Source organism: Alternaria atra (assembly GCF_907166805.1).
Source record: "Alternaria atra isolate CS162 genome assembly, contig: 32, whole genome shotgun sequence".
In the NCBI taxonomy this organism is placed as follows: domain Eukaryota; kingdom Fungi; phylum Ascomycota; class Dothideomycetes; order Pleosporales; family Pleosporaceae; genus Alternaria; species Alternaria atra.
The window spans coordinates 1,612,740-1,634,929 of NW_025091331.1; the positions used below are offsets into that span (position 1 = coordinate 1,612,740).

The 22,190-nt window shown below is 51.8% G+C and overlaps 7 protein-coding genes across 7 annotated transcripts; 2 read left to right on the forward strand and 5 right to left on the reverse strand.

The window, feature by feature from the left end:
* Nucleotides 1–399: 399 nt before the first annotated feature.
* ALTATR162_LOCUS10291 (uncharacterized protein) lies at nt 400–2,449 on the reverse strand (the record flags this gene model as incomplete). The annotated part of the gene is made up of 4 exons (XM_043317927.1): nt 400–1,082; nt 1,159–1,500; nt 1,546–2,182; nt 2,261–2,449. The coding sequence occupies 4 exons, from the start codon at nt 2,447–2,449 to the stop codon at nt 400–402; spliced, it is 1,851 nt and encodes a 616-aa protein (XP_043173862.1).
* Nucleotides 2,450–3,395: 946 nt separating this feature from the next.
* ALTATR162_LOCUS10292 (uncharacterized protein) lies at nt 3,396–4,197 on the reverse strand (the record flags this gene model as incomplete). Its single annotated transcript, XM_043317928.1, has 2 exons — nt 3,396–4,027; nt 4,086–4,197. The coding sequence occupies 2 exons, from the start codon at nt 4,195–4,197 to the stop codon at nt 3,396–3,398; spliced, it is 744 nt and encodes a 247-aa protein (XP_043173863.1).
* A 1,293-nt stretch (nt 4,198–5,490) lies between these two features.
* On the reverse strand, nt 5,491–6,915 carry ALTATR162_LOCUS10293 (uncharacterized protein; the record flags this gene model as incomplete). Its single annotated transcript, XM_043317929.1, has 2 exons — nt 5,491–6,282; nt 6,334–6,915. The coding sequence occupies 2 exons, from the start codon at nt 6,913–6,915 to the stop codon at nt 5,491–5,493; spliced, it is 1,374 nt and encodes a 457-aa protein (XP_043173864.1).
* Nucleotides 6,916–8,575: 1,660 nt separating this feature from the next.
* Nucleotides 8,576–10,599, forward strand: ALTATR162_LOCUS10294 (uncharacterized protein; the record flags this gene model as incomplete). The annotated part of the gene is made up of 2 exons (XM_043317930.1): nt 8,576–8,764; nt 9,508–10,599. The coding sequence occupies 2 exons, from the start codon at nt 8,576–8,578 to the stop codon at nt 10,597–10,599; spliced, it is 1,281 nt and encodes a 426-aa protein (XP_043173865.1).
* A 1,657-nt stretch (nt 10,600–12,256) lies between these two features.
* Nucleotides 12,257–13,401, forward strand: ALTATR162_LOCUS10295 (uncharacterized protein; the record flags this gene model as incomplete). The annotated part of the gene is made up of 2 exons (XM_043317931.1): nt 12,257–12,640; nt 12,688–13,401. The coding sequence occupies 2 exons, from the start codon at nt 12,257–12,259 to the stop codon at nt 13,399–13,401; spliced, it is 1,098 nt and encodes a 365-aa protein (XP_043173866.1).
* Nucleotides 13,402–13,759: 358 nt separating this feature from the next.
* ALTATR162_LOCUS10296 (uncharacterized protein) lies at nt 13,760–15,616 on the reverse strand (the record flags this gene model as incomplete). Its single annotated transcript, XM_043317932.1, has 3 exons — nt 13,760–15,250; nt 15,300–15,434; nt 15,488–15,616. 3 exons carry the CDS (start codon nt 15,614–15,616, stop codon nt 13,760–13,762), a joined length of 1,755 nt encoding a protein of 584 aa, XP_043173867.1.
* Nucleotides 15,617–16,869: 1,253 nt separating this feature from the next.
* ALTATR162_LOCUS10297 (uncharacterized protein) lies at nt 16,870–20,054 on the reverse strand (the record flags this gene model as incomplete). Its single annotated transcript, XM_043317933.1, has 6 exons — nt 16,870–17,766; nt 17,819–18,200; nt 18,251–18,862; nt 18,918–19,676; nt 19,718–19,738; nt 19,792–20,054. 6 exons carry the CDS (start codon nt 20,052–20,054, stop codon nt 16,870–16,872), a joined length of 2,934 nt encoding a protein of 977 aa, XP_043173868.1.
* Between the last annotated feature and the right edge of the window lie 2,136 nt (nt 20,055–22,190).

Here is a 22,190-nt window from a genome sequence, read left to right on the forward strand (position 1 = left end):
TGTGGCGCACCCATGTGATGAAAACAATGTGGTCAATCGAATTGTGGTCTATTAGGTCGCGTTTGATGCGTCTGAGGCAACGAATGGAGGAAAGAGGGTTGCAAGGGTGTGATAGGAGGTGCGTCCAACGTTGACGGAAGTGTCAGCAACCATCGGTGGCGGCTTCTGCAGGGCAAATGGGTCGTTTGTGGCGCAACCGGACAAGCCACGACTATCGCCTCAGCAGAGCACTTTAAACATCATTACTGTCACCAATCCAACGTCATTCTGTTGGTTTGATCATAGAATTTCATTAATGGTTCGATTTCTAGGTAGGTCGTTCTTCTTCCATTAGTGTTGGATATGCCAGAAGGCCCCCAGGGGCTTTCGTACGTTCCACGGTAGCTATATCTTATGAGCTTAGCCACGGAGGCCACCGCGACGAACGCGACGCTCACTATACTGTGGCGTAGTCAAGAGACGAAGCATCTGCTCAAAATCGGGCGTACCGTAGCCGGTAACAGGGTCCCAGCCTTCAGTCGCATTCCAGGAAGCGTAAGGCACAAGTCGTGTAGGGAGCCCGGAGTAGATAGAACGACCAGTGCATCCACGCGAACCTCCCTCGACAATGTCGTTCATGCCCTTGTAGCCTTGCTCGTAGATCCAAGGGTTCAAGAAGCCCAGCGAAGGCATGCCAGCCGCTATGCGAGCATTGTTCAGAAGCGCAACGACTGAAGCGAAGACAGGCGCTGAGGCGCTGGTACCTCCAACAGACGTTAAGCGGAGCTTGTCAATCACCTGGAATCCTTGTCCTTGAGCCGCGACATCTGGAAAACCTCGTCCGTTGGCGTTGTATAAACCTTCCCATTGCGAGCCCAGTTTGCCGAGGTAATCAGAAACTGCTTTCTCTTGGTACGCCGGACGAGGCCAGAGATCAGAGAAGCCACCGGAAGAGAATCCGACGGCACGTTCGGGCTCCACTCCAAAGGTACCACCAACTGAAGTAACATATGGGCATGAAGCTGGGAAGATTGGCTGAAGACGGGTAGCGTTCTTGCTGTCATTGCTCTGGCAGGCAGAGCCTGGACCAGTATCGCCGCTGGCTGTGTATTGTTAGCACTCGCAGCCTTAAATGACCATGAAGCTAAGCTCCGAACGGAAAAAGCTTGGAAGGCTTACAGAAGATGACCGAGACACCACGAGTGCCGAGCTGGCCGATCATGTCGCAAACTTTCTTGGCGTACTCTGCAGGAACGCTCTGCTCGGTCTCGCCATACGAGGTCGTCAGTACTTGAGGCAACTCTTCGTCCTCCAACCCAACGAGGTAAGTAAAGAAATCTAGATAGGGCTCGTTGCTGTTGTTATCCTCGTCAGGCTGATCAAGGTCAGGGACCAACAGTCCTCGCCCTGGCACGGTATAGAAAGTGGTTGCAATCTTGGACGACACCAGGCCAGCTGTATACTGGATGTCGAGATTAGCCTCAACGCTGCTGGCCGTTGAGTTTTGGGGGAACGGCCCGTCTAGAAATGTTAGTTGAGTATAGCGAGGTGATGACTGCATCTTACCATTGATAGATTGTACTTCGAAGGTTTTACCCGCGAGGCTAGGAGCAAATCTTTGGATGAATTGATCAAGATCGTTGAACCGAGCGTACTGCTCGAGGAAGCCGCTGACTCCAATCGTCACATCGGCTTTATCACTGACGTTGTAGTCCTTGAAGTTGTACAGATCTGCAAGGCAATCGGGCGTGATCCTTGTGTTGCACGTGGCATTGACGACAAGCGCAGAGAAGGGAGCGGTCTCTTGCGTAAGGACTTGGCTAAACTCTGGGCGGATCTCACCGAAGCGAGTAGTAGGCTGAATCATATCGATATGACTGCGGACCTCCAAGGGTACAGAATACCCCAATGAGCGGGTTCTCTTGAGTGCAGGACGCGCTTGACTCTGGTAGGTCTTGAACGTGGTACCCATCATCTGCTCTGCGCGCTTTACGGGTGCGAGAAAGCTGATCCACTCGCCGTCATTCTGGATGTCTCGGGCTTCGATACCAGATTGCTCAAGCCATGTAAGCACACTTGCAGTCGAGTCGGCTCTTGGCTTAATGAGATCCTTCAGTTCGTCTCGCTTTAGGTGCTTCCCGTAGCGAGGGTGGCTGGGAGTTGAAACCTCCATGAGTGTCCTTTCAAATAGGTCGCGGTTTGCCTATCGTAGTTAGCACCTTGGTTTCGGAATTCCAAGCCACGAAGGCATTCATGCTTTGCTGCTGTCGCAATTACTTACCGAGCGTACTGCAATGCGGAAATGCAGCTTGTGCTCAGGCGCTGGAGCACCAACCTCTTTCCATCCGTCGGGTACGGTATGCAGATGCTCAACAACCTCGTTGCCCTCAATATGGAAAGGGCTGGATACTGACCACGCGCTGACACCGGCGATAGCCAGTACGCCCGTGAAGGTGGCGGTGTACCTCATGCTGGCTGGCGACAGTGGTCGTGTAGAGTGTAAGGTGACGGATTAGAAGGAGCAAAGGCTCGAGATAATTCTTGGTCCCCTGATATCTTGGCAACAAGAGTGAGAGAGAGGGAGGTGGAAATCGCGATTATGACCACGGCAAGCTCAATTATAGTCGGATCTGCCAAGACGTGGAGATTTGGTCTGCCAATATAAACACGCCCGCCGCCCGCTTGTTTCAAGTACACATGCAGGTAAATGCTGGGATCAACATGATGAGTGGCCCTTGCTTCGATGACATGATCATCATGACGGCTCTGATAGCACCGTGCTGCGTTCGAACGGCCTCGAGCACCTTCCTTATTTGCGATGTCTCCGAGCATGGCCATCGTTTCAAAACAATCCTCGTAGTTGATGGAATCGGCATCGTTGCTCACTTCACGGTCCTGATCGGCCTAGTATACGCCTGAGGATCGGTGCATGCGTGACCCGGCTATATGTGGTAACAAAGAGATGCGGGTTGTGCGGATAAATGCCGCATCCGGTAACAAGAACCTGGATGTATACTTACGGAACCTATATACAGAGGTAGCAGGAGATGTGGCGTTATTCGTAATCTCCATTCTATTGTTCTAGATGTTCTGCAGCGCAAGAATGCTTGTAAAAGCTTCCTGGTGTTGGCGGTGGGCGTGGTGGCTAGTGCCGTGGGGTGCCGGCGGGCGGCTTGCGCCGCACCTTGTTTGCACTTCGGCCTGCGCGCAGTCAGAACAAGGTCGGTTGTGTCAACAGTGCCTGCAGCGTGAGCATGATGTAAGATAGACTGCACAACTAGTCAGTCTTGTTGCATCGCGCTTGCCTACCTGCATGCCAGCGTTCCACAGATGCGACATAGTTGCTCCAGTGACCAATGTAATAACACTTTGCCATGCGAAGAATCTTTGTGGAATTTGTTTTCCCATCTCGCGCATCAATTCTTACTGACGGCTTCCTCGACTTGCTTCTTTGCATCTACATTCTCTTCGTTGGCTTCTACACGTCCTTCGAACCCATTCTCTAGAATGTCGATGAGATCATCCAGCTGCTTGACGACGAGATCTGTATGCTGATGCTCAGCAAGATGCTTATTAACATCGTTGACCAGCAACACAGTCGCAGCTCCAGCACGATAACCCGCCGTCATATCATCAATTGAATCCCCGACCATGATTAAGCTCTTTCCTCCGTCTTCGTGCATCCAGTTCTTCGCAATGTGCAGGATTCCCGCAGGGTCAGGCTTCGGTGGTCTGAACTCTCGCGTCACGACAGGGCTGAATTTCGATGTCGGTAGAAATGTGGTAAGGAGATGGGTGACGGGTGCGTCGAAGTTGCGTGTGCAGATGCCCTTCTTGATGCCACGAGAGTCTAAATACTCCATGAGCTCTACGAGCCCGGCCTGCGGCTGTTGCGACTTCATTGCCGTGCGCTCAATGTCACGTATTTTTTCCTGTGCTTCTTCTTGCTCAGTCTCGGGTAGTGAGTAGATGTGGTCCAAAATGTCCGTCGGCTTCTCAATCCCCAGCGCTGACCGCATCTCTGCAAACATGTAGTTTTGTGGTAAACCTTTTTGAGTAATTTAGTACATGAGACTATGTATCGCACACATTGTTGGAAAACGTACATAATGTACCGTCGACATCAAAGACTATTCCCTTCAATGCTGGCCTCTCGTCTCCATTCTTCTTCGCGGGATTCAATGGTGCGAACCGCCGCGGTCGCACGGGCTGTGGCATGCTGCTCACCGATCGTGTCGCACGTAAACAGATCCGGATGCTGTTCAGTCTGGGTGGCTCACAAAAGCTTCTGAGGTGATTGGAACGCCGGATGATAGTGGCATTCATCTTGGTGGGGTTGTGCAGGCAGGTGTTGCTTGCCTGGGAAGTGGGTCCGATCGCACTTTCCTTCGCCAGTGGTTTGGTGGGGGATGACGTCGTTACGCGGGGAGTGAGATGAGGTTCTACTGGACCATCACAACTTGCTCTTCGCCTTTAGACAGCCTCGACCAGACCTTACTCATCTCGGATAATTGACCTCTTGTAGTTGCTCATTACGACATGCTTGGAGCCATGGACACAGCATACGACATCCGAGCCCTTCGTGCGGTTTGCACACAAAATCAAGCGCCCGGCATCTGCCCATCTACACATGTCTTCCTTTGTGCAGTTAGTCTACCAAACCGAGACTACAAAGACACTAACATGAGAGCGTAAGCGATGTTTACCGATGACCGCACACATGGATCTAGCCTAGCACAACCACCTACATGGTGGAATGCGTGTGAAGTCAAGGTGACTTCACCTCGCAATCCCAACAACGACCATTAGCGCTTCTTGCGCATATTGCTTAGATTTCAGCTGGACATGCCTTGGATATCCTACTGATATACCTTTGATGTCCCGAGCCTGTCCCGAGCTGGAGAAAATCTTCTATGGCTGCACATCAACGAACCTACAAGCTTTCGCAAATGTTACCCCGCCATGCACCATTACACTATAAGCTTTCGGTAAGAGCGGGAAACGCATTAGTAAACAGAAATCAGTGTATAAGCCTGATGACTTGGTACTTGCTAGTATGGAGGAGAAGGTGATTGTTTCGCCCGTTGCTGCTGAGCTCATATCCACTGCTCCTATCTTGACGCCTGCGGCGGAATATTTTGGAAATCGTCTTTTCCCGTTGGACATTCTAGAGGAGTTGTCACGAAAGTTGCCGAAGCTTAAGAGGCCTGCGCTTACGGCGAGGTTTTGTTTTTGATGATCTTGAGTATCAGGTACTTAGGAGAGACGAGTGTAGCGAGAGTTCACACTGAGATAGGAGAGACACGATGACTGAAAGTCTGGTAGACGTTTGTATGCTCATTGTGCGAGTTTCTCGTGAGTTCGCATCACGTACATCTCTTGCATTAGGCACTTGCGACAATAGTCCAAGCAGAATGTGTTTCTAAAATATAGTTATATAGAAAAGAAATCATCGACCGGAAAGTCGACTAGCTTCGCGTAACTCAGCTAAAGATACATATGATCTACTATCTAGAAGGTGATGGTGATAGTCGAGTTCACCGCAGGACGGATGTTGTAGTACTTCGATTTGGGGTAGTAGAGGTTGTTCCAGCTCTGCCTAAAGTTGGCTTCACCACCAAGCTTGTTAACAACGGTAGCAACAATGCTCTTGTCGTCGGTGACGGGGAAGTCACCAGATGACTCCCACCACCAGGCACCACCGAGACCCTCTTGAATCAGGTAGTCGGTCTTCCAGGAAGCGATCTTGGGTGTGTCGAAGGTAACCAACTGCTTGCGCACTGGGTCCCAGCTCCAGGCGGCCAGAGTTTCCTTATCGTGGTATACCTTGCTGCCGTTTACGGGAAGAACCTTGTAGTCAAGAGTACCAGGCTCCCAGGTACCGTCACCAGATCCGTTGAACTTCTGGCCCAAACCGCGTTGGTCCTTGCTCAGGTCGACGACGTTGGCGAAAGAGCGACCGTAGAGGGGCATACCGAGCTGAATTTTGCTGGGCGAAGCGACGTTAGCCTTGTAGTAGTCAATGGCCTCCTTGGTGTTGAAGCGGACGAAGTCCTCAGTGACGATGTCCCAGCCGTTGGTGGCCTTAGGGTTCTTGGAGCTGGGGTAAACGTTGCTGAGGTGGCCAGTGAAGTTGGAGAAGCCGGGGCCTTGGTAGTCAAACGCCATCAAATTCCAGTTGTCAACGTAAGGGTCCATCTCGGCAACGGGCATCGCAGTGTAGCGCGAAGGACCAGCAGGGGCGGAGATGCCAAGATCGAAGTGGTAGCCAGCGGCGTTGAGGGTGGCGTACTCATCGAATGCCTAAAGATGTGTTAGTTGTAGCCGATAGGAGCTTGGAGAATGAGTAAGTACCCTGCGGCAGCGCTGGAGGGTGTCGACCAAGTTGGCACCATCGGTCTCATCCTCCGGGTACTCCCAGTCAATGTCGAGACCGTCAATTCCCAAGTCTTGAATCAGCGTAAGAGCGCTGTCACAGAACTTCTGGCGACCTGCTTCAGTAGCAAGCGCGGGCTTGAAGTTGGCCCTGTAGCTCCAACCACCGACCGAAAGGATGACCTTCAGGTTGCGGTTCTGCTGCTTGAGCTTAAACAACTGGTTGAAGTTGCCAAGCAGTTGGGTGCCGTTGGTAGCAACGTCTCCGGGGTAGCCGAACTGGATATCGGCCCACTCGTCAGTGAGGAAGACTTCACCAGTCTGGTTGTTCACGTTGGCGAATCCGTAGTTGACCTTGGTAAGTTTGTCGGCGGGGAGGTCGGTGACAAAGTGTTGGCGTCCGTAGATGGCCCAGTTAACGTAGAAGATACCAGACTGGTACTGCACGCCACTACCGTAGCCGGAATCACGTGTATGAGCGTGCTTGTGACCATGGATGGTCGGAGCAGCCTGGGCCAAAGAGGCCAAAGAAAAAAGAGCGGCGGCGTTTGAGATACGCATATTGAAATGAGAGGACGGCTAGTAGCCAAAAAAAGATTCAAACAAGAGGTTGAAGGGAAACTTGCAGGATATGCGAGTGGTGGTTGAAGCAATTTTCTACGAGGCTGCGGCCCTTACATACTTCTCATGTTGACCACTGCCCTATACCTGGTGGTCCTTCGTCGGTGTCCAAGCCGCAAAGCTTAACATTTAGCCGCAGCGTTGACTCGAAACAGCGAATAACTCTTTAGTTTGGCACACGCCAACCATTTTCCAAGCCCATTTTGCGCAGTACTCCCCAGACGTATACGGACCGAAGCGATGATGTTCCTGGGGTGTGGGTAATTTAACCAAGCCCAAGCGCTGAGTTTATTTGCTAGTGTGTCGAAGTCGGGCCTTCGTTGGCTTCTCTGTTTCGTGTAGAGTGCCCTTTGAATCTCGATAATGGCGCCCGTCGCATCCGATTGCTGCCCTGATCTGAACATGATACTTAGGTCGGAGTTTGCCATCATGTCGCATTGACGCCGCAGGGCTGACATTGATGGTGGACGTCATGTGCGAACGCGCAATGGATGTTTGGTCCTTGATGATTGCGGCCTAGCGAGACAACCCAAATGTCTTCGCCTCTGGGCCTGCAAATTGAGCTACCGTGTAAGCTGATGACGAACCCCCTTGATATCTTGAAAGGGGAGGCCTTTGGTGACGGTATAATAAAAGCCCGATCGCGTGGTTCAAAGGCTGTACGAACCCACTTCCGCAACGCGAAGTAGATCTCCCGGCTTTATTTCGATGCTTACATACATTCTCGGTAGTTCCATCTCGAACGCATTAACAGCAACGTCTGCGAACTGTACGCAGTACGCGTGATTTCACTCCTGTTCGCCGCGAAAGAACTATCGGCATTTGAATGATACAGCGAAGTCCGGAATACGACCAGATCCCGAAAAAGCCGACGGCGGAGCTCCCTCGACGGCAGAGAATAGATGGATCGCTAGGGGAGATGTTCCTGCAAGTCGAACATATTGCTCAAGACAGCTTGAGTAATTACACGAAAACAGCTGCTCACATTGCCTACACGAAGCAAGTGCGCAGGTGACTCCTGCCAGTTTTTTTAGTTTTTTTATTTACCATATTGCCTCGTCGGCTGAAGTATGGAATTCCCACGATCAACAGCACGTCGAGAAGTGACCAGGTTAAACTACAGTATGCTTGCCCTCTCCTCAGATTACAATTTCGTACGTCGTGTGGTGGATCTGCCAATACCAGAACATGCGAATTCGGCCCCATGAGTCATTTCTGCTTACCTGGATTTTCTGGCCATCGTGCTCGAGCCATGATAAGCCTCATCGTTGACGTCGATCTTCCCGAAGTTGCGAGTGGCTTGAGAACACGGACGGATTGTGCCACATTGACATACTGAACGAATATTCCGCCATCTTCCTTGATATGTCTAGTAGCGTCGCGTCCGTTGCATCGACAATTCGAACAGTAAACGTGAACATCCGTTGTATAAACCTCACCACGTGTCGCGACACGTTCCTGTCTTTGTCGATACTGAGACCTTCTCAACTCGAGCCGCTAGCTGCGTTGGAAGCTGTCGCAGACCGATCTTAGACAGAGAGACAAGACATACTCATCCTCAACACCCGCACTCTACATCAGCGTATTCTTCACACACACCATGGTACTGTTGGGAAGGCCTGACGAGTGCGGGTTGAGCATACAGTCGCGAGCATCGCGGACGTACTTTCAGCTGGATGCCATCGATCCCTCGAAACGCGGAACCACGATTGAGAAACAGCGCGCTTTTCCCGTTGGCTCTTCGTCTAGGATGGTGCGAGGTGTCTGTCTCAACCCGCGAAAACTAGAGGTACGTGTTTGACCACGGCCACAATGAACCTACAGCCCCAAGACTATTTGAAGGCTTCCTGTCGTCCACGCTTTACTATCAAGGGAGCGACATGAAATAGCCTAACTCAGAGCGATTTGACCGTCCCACGAGTAGATCGTGTCCTGACTTCCTAGCATCGAGACGATGATTCCTAGCCTATAGCCGATAGACTGCAAACGAGAGGTTGTAGATAGCAAAGGCACGTAGATACAAGGACTGACTGGTCGTTTAATCATGGTGTTAGACATTGGCGATGTGCTTGACAGTTGCAAACCGTTTGTTGGCCTCGAGTAGGTGAGGCTAGACTTGTCAAAGGGCTTGGTGAAGAAACAATATCGACATCTTAGGGACTTACTATCGCTTTGCTTACGTGTCGGAACTACACTCACCTCGTAGTTTTCCGGCGATCGCACTTTTTCGATGTGCTTACCTGAGAATCCAAACCCGTCACCAGTGGTTCGACAATTCCTTTGCTGAACGCTCTCTCCAAGGTTTCCTTCAAACAGCGAAAGTGGTTCAAACCCCAGATGACACTACCACAGTCCTTTCACGCCGCTCTCCAGGTGCCTTTCAGCCTTGTCGGGAGCACCGTTACAGATAGAGTCGCATGCCGCCGCCATACCCGAATACTGGAAAAAAGACCACAGGAGGCTCGAGCATCGACTAGAAAACTGGAGTATCAGCGTAATATACTGAATACCCTTCTCTCGGCGTGTGCGCAGACAGAGGCATTTGCGGAGCGCGATGAAGCTATCAAGCTTGTGCAGAAGTTCATGGTTCTGGCGCAGACGCTGGAGAGTTTGAAGGCTGTCGCATTCGCGCTTGGGACTGCAGATGGTGTGGAGATCAGAGCTTCGAGGATCGAAGAGAAGGTTGGTGCAAGCAGATGCCCGTCGCCTGAGCTGGCATTTAGTCCGCTTAAATGTCCCACATCAAAGCACGCTCGAGAAGACTTTTTGCACCCTCTCTTGGTCGCGCTTGTTGCATTCAAGTTAGGCGGCCCGGTCAATGCAGCCTTCACCACACACCGACACGAGTGGAGAATTCCAAGCGACAACACACGCGATACACCGAATCTCCATAGTGAGGGCGACGCCGGTAACATGTTCGAGGAAATGCGGATCACCGTAGTCTGGGAGACGCGCGACGGTGAAGCAGCCGTTCCTTCAGGCAACCACACTGTGTTTCTGACAGGTGATGCCACCCCTCGACCGCTGGTAGCATTGAGAACGCAGGAGGAGGATGGAGCTAGCTCGCCAATCGCTATACTTTACGATTGCGGACAAGCGGCGTTGTACTACGACTGTGATGATCCGGATATTATACGCAAGAGCATCAGCGTGGACCTGCACCTGAATACTATCTTGGATGAAGATATCCAGCTCTTAGATGGCTCGTCCAGCAACGCGTTTCACGGAAAGCTATCTCTGACCGAATTAGTGACTGACTTTCCCATCGCAGCATACGCCACCCACTTCCACAACCTTCTCTTCGACAGTGTTGCACTCAACGTCATGCTTACAAAACTGGGAACGCTCGACGTACCGTCAGCGCCAACTATGCCGAACAGTGGACAGTGTCTGCTGGAAGAACGGTTCGAGACGTACAAGAAGGACAACTGGGCTCATCTGCCGCTAGAGGTAAAGAGAATGAAAACTGACGTGTATCTGGAAGGCACTTATCCCACAGCAGTCAGCTTTCTCAATAATGTTGTCCTCAAGGCACGTCGCGACGTTCATCTACCTGTCGGAATAAGTCTGTTTCCGCAGTCTCCCATGGATGTGAACTGCGAGTGGGCGAGAAGGTTTATCTGAGACTTGCCCGAAGACCTGATCTCGACTCGACTGGCGTACTACGCACCAGCTCTTGTAGATTCGGCCTATACCATCAGAGACCTGACTCCAACTGCCAACTTGCACAAGTTCGCAAAGTTGCTGGAGCGGCGCTGCCTCGAACTCATCGGCATGGGTTTCATAGATGGTGAATCTCGGCTTCCGTCAATGGCCGCCCTGGCATGTGCCTTCGGTAACACTATCAATGGGCTCAAGGAAGTGTAGATTGTAGCTGAGCCATGGATCGAAGACTTGGACTTGCAAGTCTATCGAACGCGTTGCTTGTACCTCTTTTGGTGCGCCGACTGGTTAGCGTGCTGCCTGGTGAAACCTGTTACGGGGCCTCTCATGATCATCAATGCGGATATGGCTATAGCAGGGGCGCGAGGTATCAGAAGAGAGGTGTGTCGGATGGCGATAGTGTTCCTGCGAAACTGGGTGGCTTGGAGTCTGTTCGTAGAAGGCTTGCCACAAGGAGGCTTCTTCGTCCGGCGGCCGTGAGAACAGCTGTGGCGATGATTACTCATGGTACCTGGAGCGGTGTAAATTTTAGGGGTAGATCCGAGATTTACGACTATACCTAATTGCCTGCTTGCCGTGTTCTCCTGATTCGCGGGCCGTGTGCTTAGGAAAGGACATTCCGGACAGCATTGCAAGCCGGGCGAGGTTCGCGATCGTGTTCACCATAGGTGAATAGAGGCTCTACGATGAAGAAGCGGTCGAGTGTGCATCTGAGCAAACAAGCATAGGATGAGGGAGCGTTTATGCAACAGCGGGATGTCGCTGTTGCTTTCAGTAACGGACGCTAGGCGGGCGCTAGTTTCACTTCGCTTCTAGAAGCCCCTCCAGAGGTCATGCAACTGTCCTTTTCCACTCTAACAATTCTCCGTGAATCCTGCACATCGCTCCAATCGCGTGGCTGTTCCACTAAGTGGCTGAAGACATTCCATCAATCGGCTGCAGGCGCTACTATCGTATGTTGCGTATCCGCAATGGCGTTTGACATGTGGCGCCACACGACAGCGGCGCCACGCGTCTAGACCAATTGTGGGACCGTTTCGTTTCACCATTGACCTAGCATGGCTCGACACAAACATCGGATATTGGCCCACAAGAGTTCCACGATGTGAAAGCTTGAGTTTCGGGAGAACTGCATGCTTGGTTGCAGCAAGTATGCTTGGCCAGCCTTACGAAAATGGCAACCGAAGTGACGGAGAATTCTTCCCTATTGCGCCCACAAACTAGTGAACGATGCGATTAACTCCTGGCGTTGTTTCATTCATATGAAGCGGAGCAACCTGTACCGTGGATCCACCTGTTACAGGCAGCGAAAATATCCGCGCAGGAGCCATGTGCTTGGTGCCCTCATTTCTCGGAGGCCCTTGAACATCTGTAGTGACAAGCCTTGCCCAGCAGTGACAAGCTTCAAAGGATTCGTGCTTGACTACGAGTCGTGTGTGAATCGTCCCATGGTCCCACCTATCCCACCTATCACTACGTATCACTGTCCTTGAAGCTCTTGTATAAAGGTCTGTTGCTGTCACCTATCTAGAAACTCATCAAGTCACTCATTCATTCGCTTCTTACACAACAGCCTTAAATTCATTTCCAACGTCACTCTTTCCAAACTATATTCATCATGGTTGCCTTCGCACTTACCTCTCTCCTCCTCAGCGCTGGTGCGCTCGTGTCTGCTGCCCCTTCGAGCCTTGACACCCGTGCAAGCTGCACATTCTCCGATGCTGCCGCCGCCATCAAGGGCAAGGCTTCTTGCACTGCCATTGTCATCAAGGACATGACTGTCCCGGCTGGAACTACCCTTGACTTGACAAAGCTCAAGTCCGGTACCACTGTTACCTTCCAGGGCACCACCACCTTCGCCTACAAGGAGTGGGAGGGTCCTCTCATCTCTGTTTCCGGAACAAACATCAAGGTTGTCGGTGCTGCTGGCCACGTCATTGACGGAAACGGCGCCAAGTGGTGGGATGGTAAGGGTACCAACGGTGGCAAGAAGAAGCCCAAGGTGTGTTGAATCTAGAACTCCTACTGAGCTTTTACTGACTTTACAAGTTCTTCTACGCCCACTCCATGACCTCGTCCTCTATCACCGGACTCAACGTCAAGAACACCCCTGTCCAGGGTTTCTCCGTCAACGGCGCCAAGGACCTCACTCTTGACAAGATCACCATCGACAACACTGCTGGTGACGTGACCAACGGTGGCCACAACACTGACGCCTTCGACGTCGGCAGCTCCACTGGTGTCTACATCACCAACGCCAACATCAAGAACCAGGACGACTGCCTGGCTGTCAACTCCGGTACTGACATCCACTTCACTGGCGGCACCTGCTCTGGCGGACACGGTATCTCCATTGGCTCTGTTGGTGGCCGCAGCGACAACGTCGTCAAGAACGTCGTCATCTCCGACAACACCATCGTCAACTCTGACAACGGTGTCCGCATCAAGACCGTCTCCGGTGCCACTGGTTCCGTCTCTGGCGTCACCTACAAGAACATCACCCTCAAGAACATTGCCAAGTACGGTATTGTCATCCAGCAAGACTACGAGAACGGTTCCCCCACTGGCAAGCCCACCACTGGTGTCCCGATCACTGGCCTCACTATCCAGAACGTCAAGGGTACTGTTGCTGCCAAGGGCACTGACGTGTACATCCTCTGCGGTAAGGGCAGCTGCTCTAACTGGACCTGGTCTGGCAACAGCGTCACTGGCGGAAAGAAGAGCACCAGCTGCTCCAACATCCCCGCAGGTGCTTCTTGCTAAGCGTCGACCAGGATGTGAGTAATGATGTGAAGCATCATGGGGTAATGTTTTGAAGTGGCAGGTAGGGCCTGTGGCCCTTCCTTTTTCTCTTGTATCTATTTTTTTCCACCGTATATATCAATCTATCGTAGCAGCATATGCCGCGCAGTAAATATCTCTCCCTCTCTAATAATGCTGGTTCGCATGTTCGCTCTCAGTTTCAATCAGCATCTCGATCAAGGCCAGATTGATGCGTATTGGATATTAGACGTTTTTTGTTTTACAATTCTGGATGTGAACGTCCTGTTGATCGTCTTCACATGCGGCAGTGAACTAGCCCGTCATCATCGTCATCCTTCGTCTCCATCGTATCCAACATCTAAATCCTAGGCGGCAGCACAGTAGGCACTGGTGGTCTAGACGTTGTCCTCGGCAATTCTGGCACAACAGGCGTAGGCACACAAGCACACGCACTACTAACCTTGGCCACGACATCTTCCCCAGCACAAGCCGCCCTCGCAAACGCGGGAACAACATGTACATCGTCGATCAACCTCTGCGTGAAGTTACCGCAGAACTCCTGCGACGCCTCCAGCCTGCCCTCCACATTCGCCGTGCGCATCGATGTAAGACAAGAGTCTGCCTCGCAAACCGCTGGCTTCGCACACTCTTTGCTCGTCATCTTTACGACGAAACTACCGCGCTCGATGGTATGGACGAAGATGAAACCGCTCTTAAAGTTCGCATAGCTGGACCAGGAGCCCAGAAAAGCTACTGAGCCACCACCCTCAATCTCATCGTCTTCAGGATAAATGTCGAAGAAACCTGCCTCGCAGATGCTGTCGCCGCTTGGGTCTTGCGTGATAGAGTGGATGTCCAGAACGTTTAGACCGTTTCCGTAGTTTGATTGGTAGAGATGTTCACCGACGATGTATTGGTTGTGGTCGATACTGCGGCGCTTTCCCTCGTAGTTGCCGGAATAGAAAGGATTTTCCAAGTCCCTGATGTCAAAGATGTGGGTTGTGGGCAGACCCTGCGTCATGGGTCCCACACGGGCATCACGCTCGTCGAATTCATCGTCGAGGAAGAGGTATTCTTGCCAGGTTGCATTATTGACAACACCTTGGTGGACGTACTCTGCACCGGGGTATGTGGTGCGGGAGATGATGTTGGTGACGTTGCCGGCTTTGTCGGTCACGTCGTAGATGGTAAGTGTATCTTCGTTGTAGCCGTAGCAGATGTCGCGGCCGTAGTATTTAGTGTCTGGCCCGCGGTAAACGATGCATTCAGCATCATGGACGTAGCCATCTGCAGCTGCACAGCCGGGGCTCGTGGGGTTGCTCGGATCGCTCATGTCGATGTAGATTAGGCCTCCGCGGCATGGCAAGTCGCCACGAACACGAATCGTCTCATTGCCACCGACGGAGCCAACCGCTACAGCGTAGTTGAGCTCTTCGTTGACGACAATGTTGTGGGTTCGGCCAACTGGGAGGGCGTTCCAATCATCGCTCAACCCCCAATGGCCAGTCAGATCTTCTTGAGTAAAGTTCGTTGGCTCACTCCCATCAAGGTCCAGCAACTTCTTCATGTCAAAGATCTGGACACCATGGTTGATGGCCTCACTACCAATGACGGCATAGTCCCTCATCACGCGAATCTCACGCCAGCGCGATCCAATAGGATCAAAAGGAGGTAGACGACCGAGATAGATGAGCTTGCCTTCGCTGCTGATCTCTGCAAAGGCTGTGCCGTCAAACTGGCCGATCGCTACGAACTCGCGTCCATCTTCGGATGTCCAACCCCAAGAAGAGGATCCTTGACCTTGAGAGCTGCCGAGGAGGGAATGTGGGAGGAAATGGTAGAGATCGATCTTCGCATGTCAGCAAGTTGAGAAACGTTTTGGGTTCGAGTAGACCGACGTTATGGCACTTGAACGTATTGTTGAAGTCCCCAGGGATTGCAGCAGCGAAGCCATTCTCACACGGCGTATAACCCAGTTCAGGGTACCGCGTACTATCCATCTCTCCGGAAGCAATCTCAGCATCCCATTGCGCCTGTTCGTGTTAGTCAAGGGCAAATAGTATCAGTTGCAGCAAGAAAAGCGTACCGTCTTCATTGCCATAATCCTCGCATGCACCGACCCATCTGCATACTCTTCCGCAGTACCCAAAGCAGCGGCATTGCTCAATCCGACCAATGCCGAGCCAAGAACCGACAACGAAGATATGTGAACCATGGCAACAACAACTCTCTGTCAAACTGATTGTGTGAGTTATTCCCAGGCTTCTTCTTCCCCGAGATTTCCCACACCCTCATATACACTTTTCTCATCTTCCTTCCGATAACCTACGAGCCGGTATCCTCCTTGGTCCTGCAACTACACCTACTACCACACTTGATAAACCTGTTAAATCCATCGCCAAACCTCAACTAAGGTGCAAAAGATCCTAGTTCGCCAGCACCGATGCCCCGGTTAAGAAGGTCGCTAGATACGATCGCTTGGACAAAGTACCACTGCTTGGTAACCAAGACCCCAGTTGTCGGTAAACATTACTCGACGCTACTTGCCGTACTCTTAATGGTTGGGTCTATCGCTTGGCCGACGTTGAGCTGCACTTGGCGGCCATCGGCGCCGAAGGAAATGTCTAGGCACGGCCTTGGAAGCCTAGACGGGTTTGCTTTACCCCGCTCCGCTATGGCGGTGGCTATCTGTCATGAAGCTCTTCAGTCCTTTGCCCTGCCTCCGGCTCCATTTATCTCACTATTTATTTTGCTATGTCGTGATATATGTTGTGATATAGGTAATGTTCGGCGTATTTGTCATCCGTAGCTGAAAACTTTACGCCAAGAAGCAAGTTGCATTGAAAGTAGGTTTTTGTTTGTTGTGCGCGATACATTGATATCGATCTGATCAATTTGTTAATCTAATACGTTACTCGTTACCTCATCAAATGAAACGAGTTTGGCCGTTCAAGTCAGCTTCCCTTCACCCCAGAAACACTACTGCGATGTGCTCGACTTAGGCTCGCAACCGCGAAGTCTATTATATGCTCAAAAAGCCTGGCTTGTCGAACGCCCTTTCAAAAACGAGATCTTGAACAACAAAGGAACAAAAAGCAACGCTGAATGCATCGGACAGGTCGTGATCGTAGTGGACTAAAAGTCGCAGCTACGTCAGTGAGGCTCTGTCCTCACCCTACGCATACCGTTGGAAAACGCTTAACTCATCGGTGCCAGCCGGTTGACAATGGGGTATAATGCTTTTGGTAGACTCGCAAACGCCTTGGTAAAACCCGGAGTATACTAAGGAAATATTCGGCCGTTATTGTGGTGAGAGTTGAAGGCAAGAGGGTGGATGGAATGCCATCCATGTACGAGGCTGGTACGGATTGACGATGTTGGACTTCAGGTGCTCTCAGCCAGTACATGTATTGGCTTAAAACCTTGAAGTCTCAATTCTATGGCTTTACGTTTGCGTCTGTTGACATATCAACGCCAGCCATTCTGGCTAAATTGTTGAGTGCCGAGGGACGACCTTCCATCGTTCATGTTCAACGCAGGGTCCATGAAAGACTGCGACCAATCCTCTTGGTGCATCAACTCGTCGAAGGGCATATTGTTCGATGTTTGCATCGGCATACCATGATGGGGTGGATAGCCTCGGTACTGCTGGGCGCCTTGCATCATATACATAGGCATCGAGGTGAAAATCTGGGCCTCGTTGTCCATGTGTCGACTTGGCGCATGAGGCATACTAGTAGGGGCGAACATGGCAGGATGTCCTTTCAGATCCATACTGGTTGAGAGCGGAGTAGGGTGGCCACTCACTGGAGTGCCAGTGCTGCGGTCGAATGCTTGGGGGTGCTTATTCTCGAAGGCAGTCATTGGCTGGTTCGGATAGGCCAGTGGGTCGGCAGAGGGAAACATCATGGTCGAAATATCTGCGATCGGAACATTAAGACCCGAAGGGTCTGTCACGGGGTTGCCCAAGCTTGTCGGACCGAAGGCTGAAGAAGTTGGTTGCGAATCGTGAATGGGGGCCAACCCAAAACTTGGCAGGCTATCGTTAGAAGACGTAGGGGTAAGGCCTGGTACACCATCGAAAAGGTTCGGGTTCGAAACTGTGTGTGCTGGGTATGAAGAGCCCAGACCAATGCTACCAAATTCAGGGTTAGGAGACTGGAACGACTGGGTCTGACCGGCAGTCTTTACGTTGGGAATGCTATCGGGATAGGTGCTCGCGCGTCGTGGCCCTGCAGCATCGTTTTGGGCGAAAAAGGTAGGTCGGGTTCCTAACGAGTGCGGTGAACTTCCTTGTCGGCGCTTCCTTGAGGCAATGATCTCTCCACCATGCCTAATTGATTCAGGGAGACGCTCGAACATGCCCTGCAAGATATGGTTAGCACCGTCACGTGGATGTGACTGATGATCGACTTACCTTTAGTGCAGTGCTGCACCTATCCGCTGCCAGGCTCCTTTTGGCAAAATACGCCAAGACTTCTTTACCTTCTACGGCATCCCGCAACAATTCGAAACTGGTGGGACTTGTCGGATTCTCCAGGACAAAGTACAAAATCGAAACGATGGCGAAAAAGGTTGTGTACATGGAAAACCAATACGCTCCAGCCAGGTGACCCCGTTTACGCATCTCTGTTGAGATGTGGATGATGTTACGTGAAACATTGACGCAAGCGGAGGCGCAGGCAAATGCCCTTTGATCGACCGTGTTGGCGTTGCACGATTGCGAAACATAGTGTAGGAATGGCCGATAGAGCAGGAGTTGAGCATGACCGAATGCCATACGGAGAAGCTGTTGGACCCTGGTACGCATGTCAATAGCCATAACAATTCGAATCGACGACCAACTTACCTCTTGATGATTGGTGGAGCATCGCCCCCGGGCTTGAGCGCAACAGGCAACTCATCAAGCCATCTTGCGAGATCCTGTTCGATTTCGCGAATCTTGGAGTAACCCACAGAGTAGGTCACGGAGTTCTTTGCGCCTGATTGCGTTCCCTTAATTGGATACACATACTTGCAGATCTTGTTCAAAATTTGTACGAGACGCGTGTGGGCGTTGAAAGCCGCCATGACCGAAATGCTTCCTTCAGGCATGGGCAGAATTTGTGACTCCGTAATATACTCGTCGTCCACCTCGATTGGCCACTCTTGGTCAATGTCCTCATCGTCCAGAAATCGCGGCAAACCGAGCATTGCTCCAACATACGTATCCATCCTTCGAATTACCCAGAAAATACGTTTGCGCGTTTCGGCTTCTATGGGGTTAAACTTGACATTGAAAGACCGGTGCAGACCCATGCGCAGGGCTGAGCGTAGAGCAACCCCGATGTATGCATAGCACGTGCTGAGTTTCGCTGATGATTGCAGGAACTGGATCATGAAGATGATGGCTTGAAGAGAAGTAAGGTCCCTGCAGTCGGTGATGTCCAGTAGTTGGCGCGAGGCTTTGAAATATTTGAGTCTAGGCCATGTTAGCAGATGCAAAAGTTTGTCCATGGAGAAAGAATGGTGCATACCCCTCGTCGGTGAGCACGTCATAGCTTGCTACATCAGTGGCTGTGTCATTCTCTGAGTATAGTTTGCCCAGAGCCAAGACGGCATAGAATAGGGGCAGGAAGCTGGTCTCGGCGGGGCCGTAGTTCTCAGACGAGACTTGATAGAGGCGGTCCATCTGCTTGTGAAAGGTGGGAATATGAACGACGCGCAGCATGGCGCTATACTGGATTATGGCACTATCACAGAGGAGACGTGCATTTGCCTGGCTGGGTAAAGGCACGTTGGGTGCTCCTGCAGTAGATCCTGTAATAGATAGAGAACTAGGAGAGGGCGGTTCATGGGACATAGTTCGGTGCCGGAGAGATGGCGACTCGTCCGAAGGGATCTGAAACATATCATCAAATTGCCGTAGACCCCTCATGAAGCTGAGCCCTGAAGAATGACCCTGGTAATCCCAGTTACCCTCTTCGTCTAGATCAAGCTGGCCGGTGGCTTTGACCATGGCCTCAAGATGGGAATCAGGCTGCTCATCGTTGTGGGCCGGTGCTTGGTGATGTGGAATCCGGGGGTCTACAGGCATCACTGGAGGTCGCGGAGTCGCCTGTGGCAGCTGTGGTAACAAGCCATTTTGAAGGTGGGCGTCAATGGTGGGGTCATTCAAATCGACCGTCGGCAGGACAACGTGAAGCAGCGCTTTTGCACGTTTGAGTTGGCTTTCCAGAGCCTCGATATACTGGGGGGTCGCGTTACGGCGACGGTTCGACGGCTGGTCATATGTGCTGAGATACTGTCAATTACAGGTGTTGGAAAATAGTTGGACGAATGCTGGGCATTTACCATTCTGCACAAGGTTAGCATGTCTTCCATGAGGCCAATATCAAGACAGTGGGGCACATACCATAACTGTAAACGGTACAGTGGGTGCATGGTTGCTTGCCATCGCATTTGATCTTCTTGCGTCGACACTCATCGCAAGCACGCGTCACACGACGCCGCTTCTGGGGTTGCGGTTTCGGTGCCTGATCGTCGCCTACGTCATTGGTCTCTGAATTTCCCTCACCAAACTCAGAGGCGTCTTCTTGCTGATTGTCGAAGGGGCCCGAGCGGCCCGCGTCTGCTGGAAGGCTCTCAGTTGTTGTGAGGGCCGGAGAAGTCATGGGGGTCAGGAAGGAGAATGTGGCCAGCTGTGGCTGGGGGGGAACGCTGCGCCTAAGAGCAAAAGTGGTGGATGCTCGTGACAGGGGTGCGAAGACGGCGGAGAAGCTTGTGGGTCAAGGATTGGAGTTAGGCTAGCGCCGTCGCATGGCACCGTCCCGCCCTTTCGCACGCCGGAATCGAATCGTTGATCTCCGCCGAGTCGTCCGCTTTTCACTTCTCACCTGTAAGCCAAGCCCAGTATTGGTGCATTCATCTCGGCGAGCACACCTTTCTGCCTTTATTGAATGCCCAAGGCTTCATAAAACACCCTCGACAGGCTTTGTTCATACAGCATGCACACCGCTTCCCACCTAGCCCCACCTCCGACGTTTCCATTCACAAACACCAGAATCGCCAAGTCATCAAGCACAACAATGCTGACCTCTACCCTGTGGCGTCATACCGCTGCTGGCTGCTACCTTGCAGCGCCTGTGGGTTGAGACAGAGGTGGTGGGGTCCTGCTGAGACGCCACCCACGCCACCCACGCCACCCAAGAAGTTGTAGAGCCCTGCATCCAAGCGAAGCCGAGCCATCTCCATGGCTTTTCGCACAAGCAAAGGCGCATTAGTGGTCTGATCCGCCAATCCGTTGCAGCTTGTTCGTTCCCCGATATTCCTCGTGCGCTCTAAAGCCTCTCTATCGAGAAACGATCATCCATAACCAAACTCGGTTCCGTCATACAACCAAGCGAGGACAATTGTTCACCCCAGCCGTGGGCTCCCTCGGGCTCTCGTCCAGGGCGAGCTCCCGAAAGCCTGTCTCCCCGCTCGCAACAGCCTTGCGCGACAGATCTTAGCGCCGGATAAAGTCGCCATGAACGTGACAGCGTGGCTTGACTGCGGCTGGTGGCCCTTGCCTTTGCCTGCTGTACACCGGCGAGCAAACGTAAGAAACCAACTCCGCCTTGCCTTTGATCCTTTACCAATCGGGAACGTGTATTTAACGTGATAGATCAATACGACGTCCCAGCTGTCGTTAACAGATGGCTGATAGAAATCAGAATCTCGGGACTTTCCCAGTTTTTCGATTGTCGGTTGGTCACCACCATCGATTGTGCTTGAGCGCTCGGTGGGGCCGGCTACCGCTTCAGTTTCCCCATGAATATAATATGCTAAGGGAACGAGCGTATTGGACCCGCCAAGTATAATCCTTCGAGATACGAAATATCCTGAAGGAGCAGACTCTGCTCAAGGAGTGCGGTTTCTGCAGTTGCTCTCGGTAGCATGTCGGTGAATTCGTAAATAACCGTTTGTGATGCTTGTCCACCGGGTTACTCACGACACATTTTACAGTACGGAATTCCTTTCCTCTCGGAAGTACCGATAATGCAGCCATGCCAAACCGAGGTCCCTTGGCATTACCATGCTTCCAATTATGGAAGCTCATACGTTGGTAATTGGAACACCCTACGCTTTTTAGTGGTGCTTATCTTGAGCCACATGTGCCGACTTCCGGGTGACTCAGCAACTCGCTTAGAACACTCCATCTCGTCCATCATCATGCAGGTTATACAAGTCTAATTCAAATGTCGACCGGTTGGGTAGGGCCTTAGCCACAGCACTAGCCACTCGGCCAAGAGCAAACACGTACGATGTCTCCTGCAGTCACTCATGTGGCATAACCGAAATACGCCAAGCAGTCTCAGGAGTGGCGCAAAATTAGTAGGACGTTTGGCCAAGGTATGGCGCAGTCTTGTGAAACGTGGCTGAAAAAACCTGAAAAAGAGATTGTGCGCATGATGCCAAGCAGAATCTGTCTGGGGTCTGCTTCGTGATCGCGTCGAGGTGTGGCGCATGACGCAAATTGTTGTTGCGACACAAACAACGTGGTTAGCTCCCGCATGAGCAAGAGTTGGCAATATATGTGTGCGGACTGATACGTAAAAGAAACAGCAATGTGGCCGATCGCCGGTCATCCGTTGTCAATGGTTGGAATTCCAAAACTCGAAGTAACTGTCGTGTAGTGAATTCTCAAAATATGCAACTGCCTAGGGTTGTCGAGATGTGACGTTCATTGCAGATCTATGCAGTTCGTTCGATTCAAAACACAAGCTTCGTGCCCGTAATAAGACCGCCATCGAAACGCTTTAGATTAA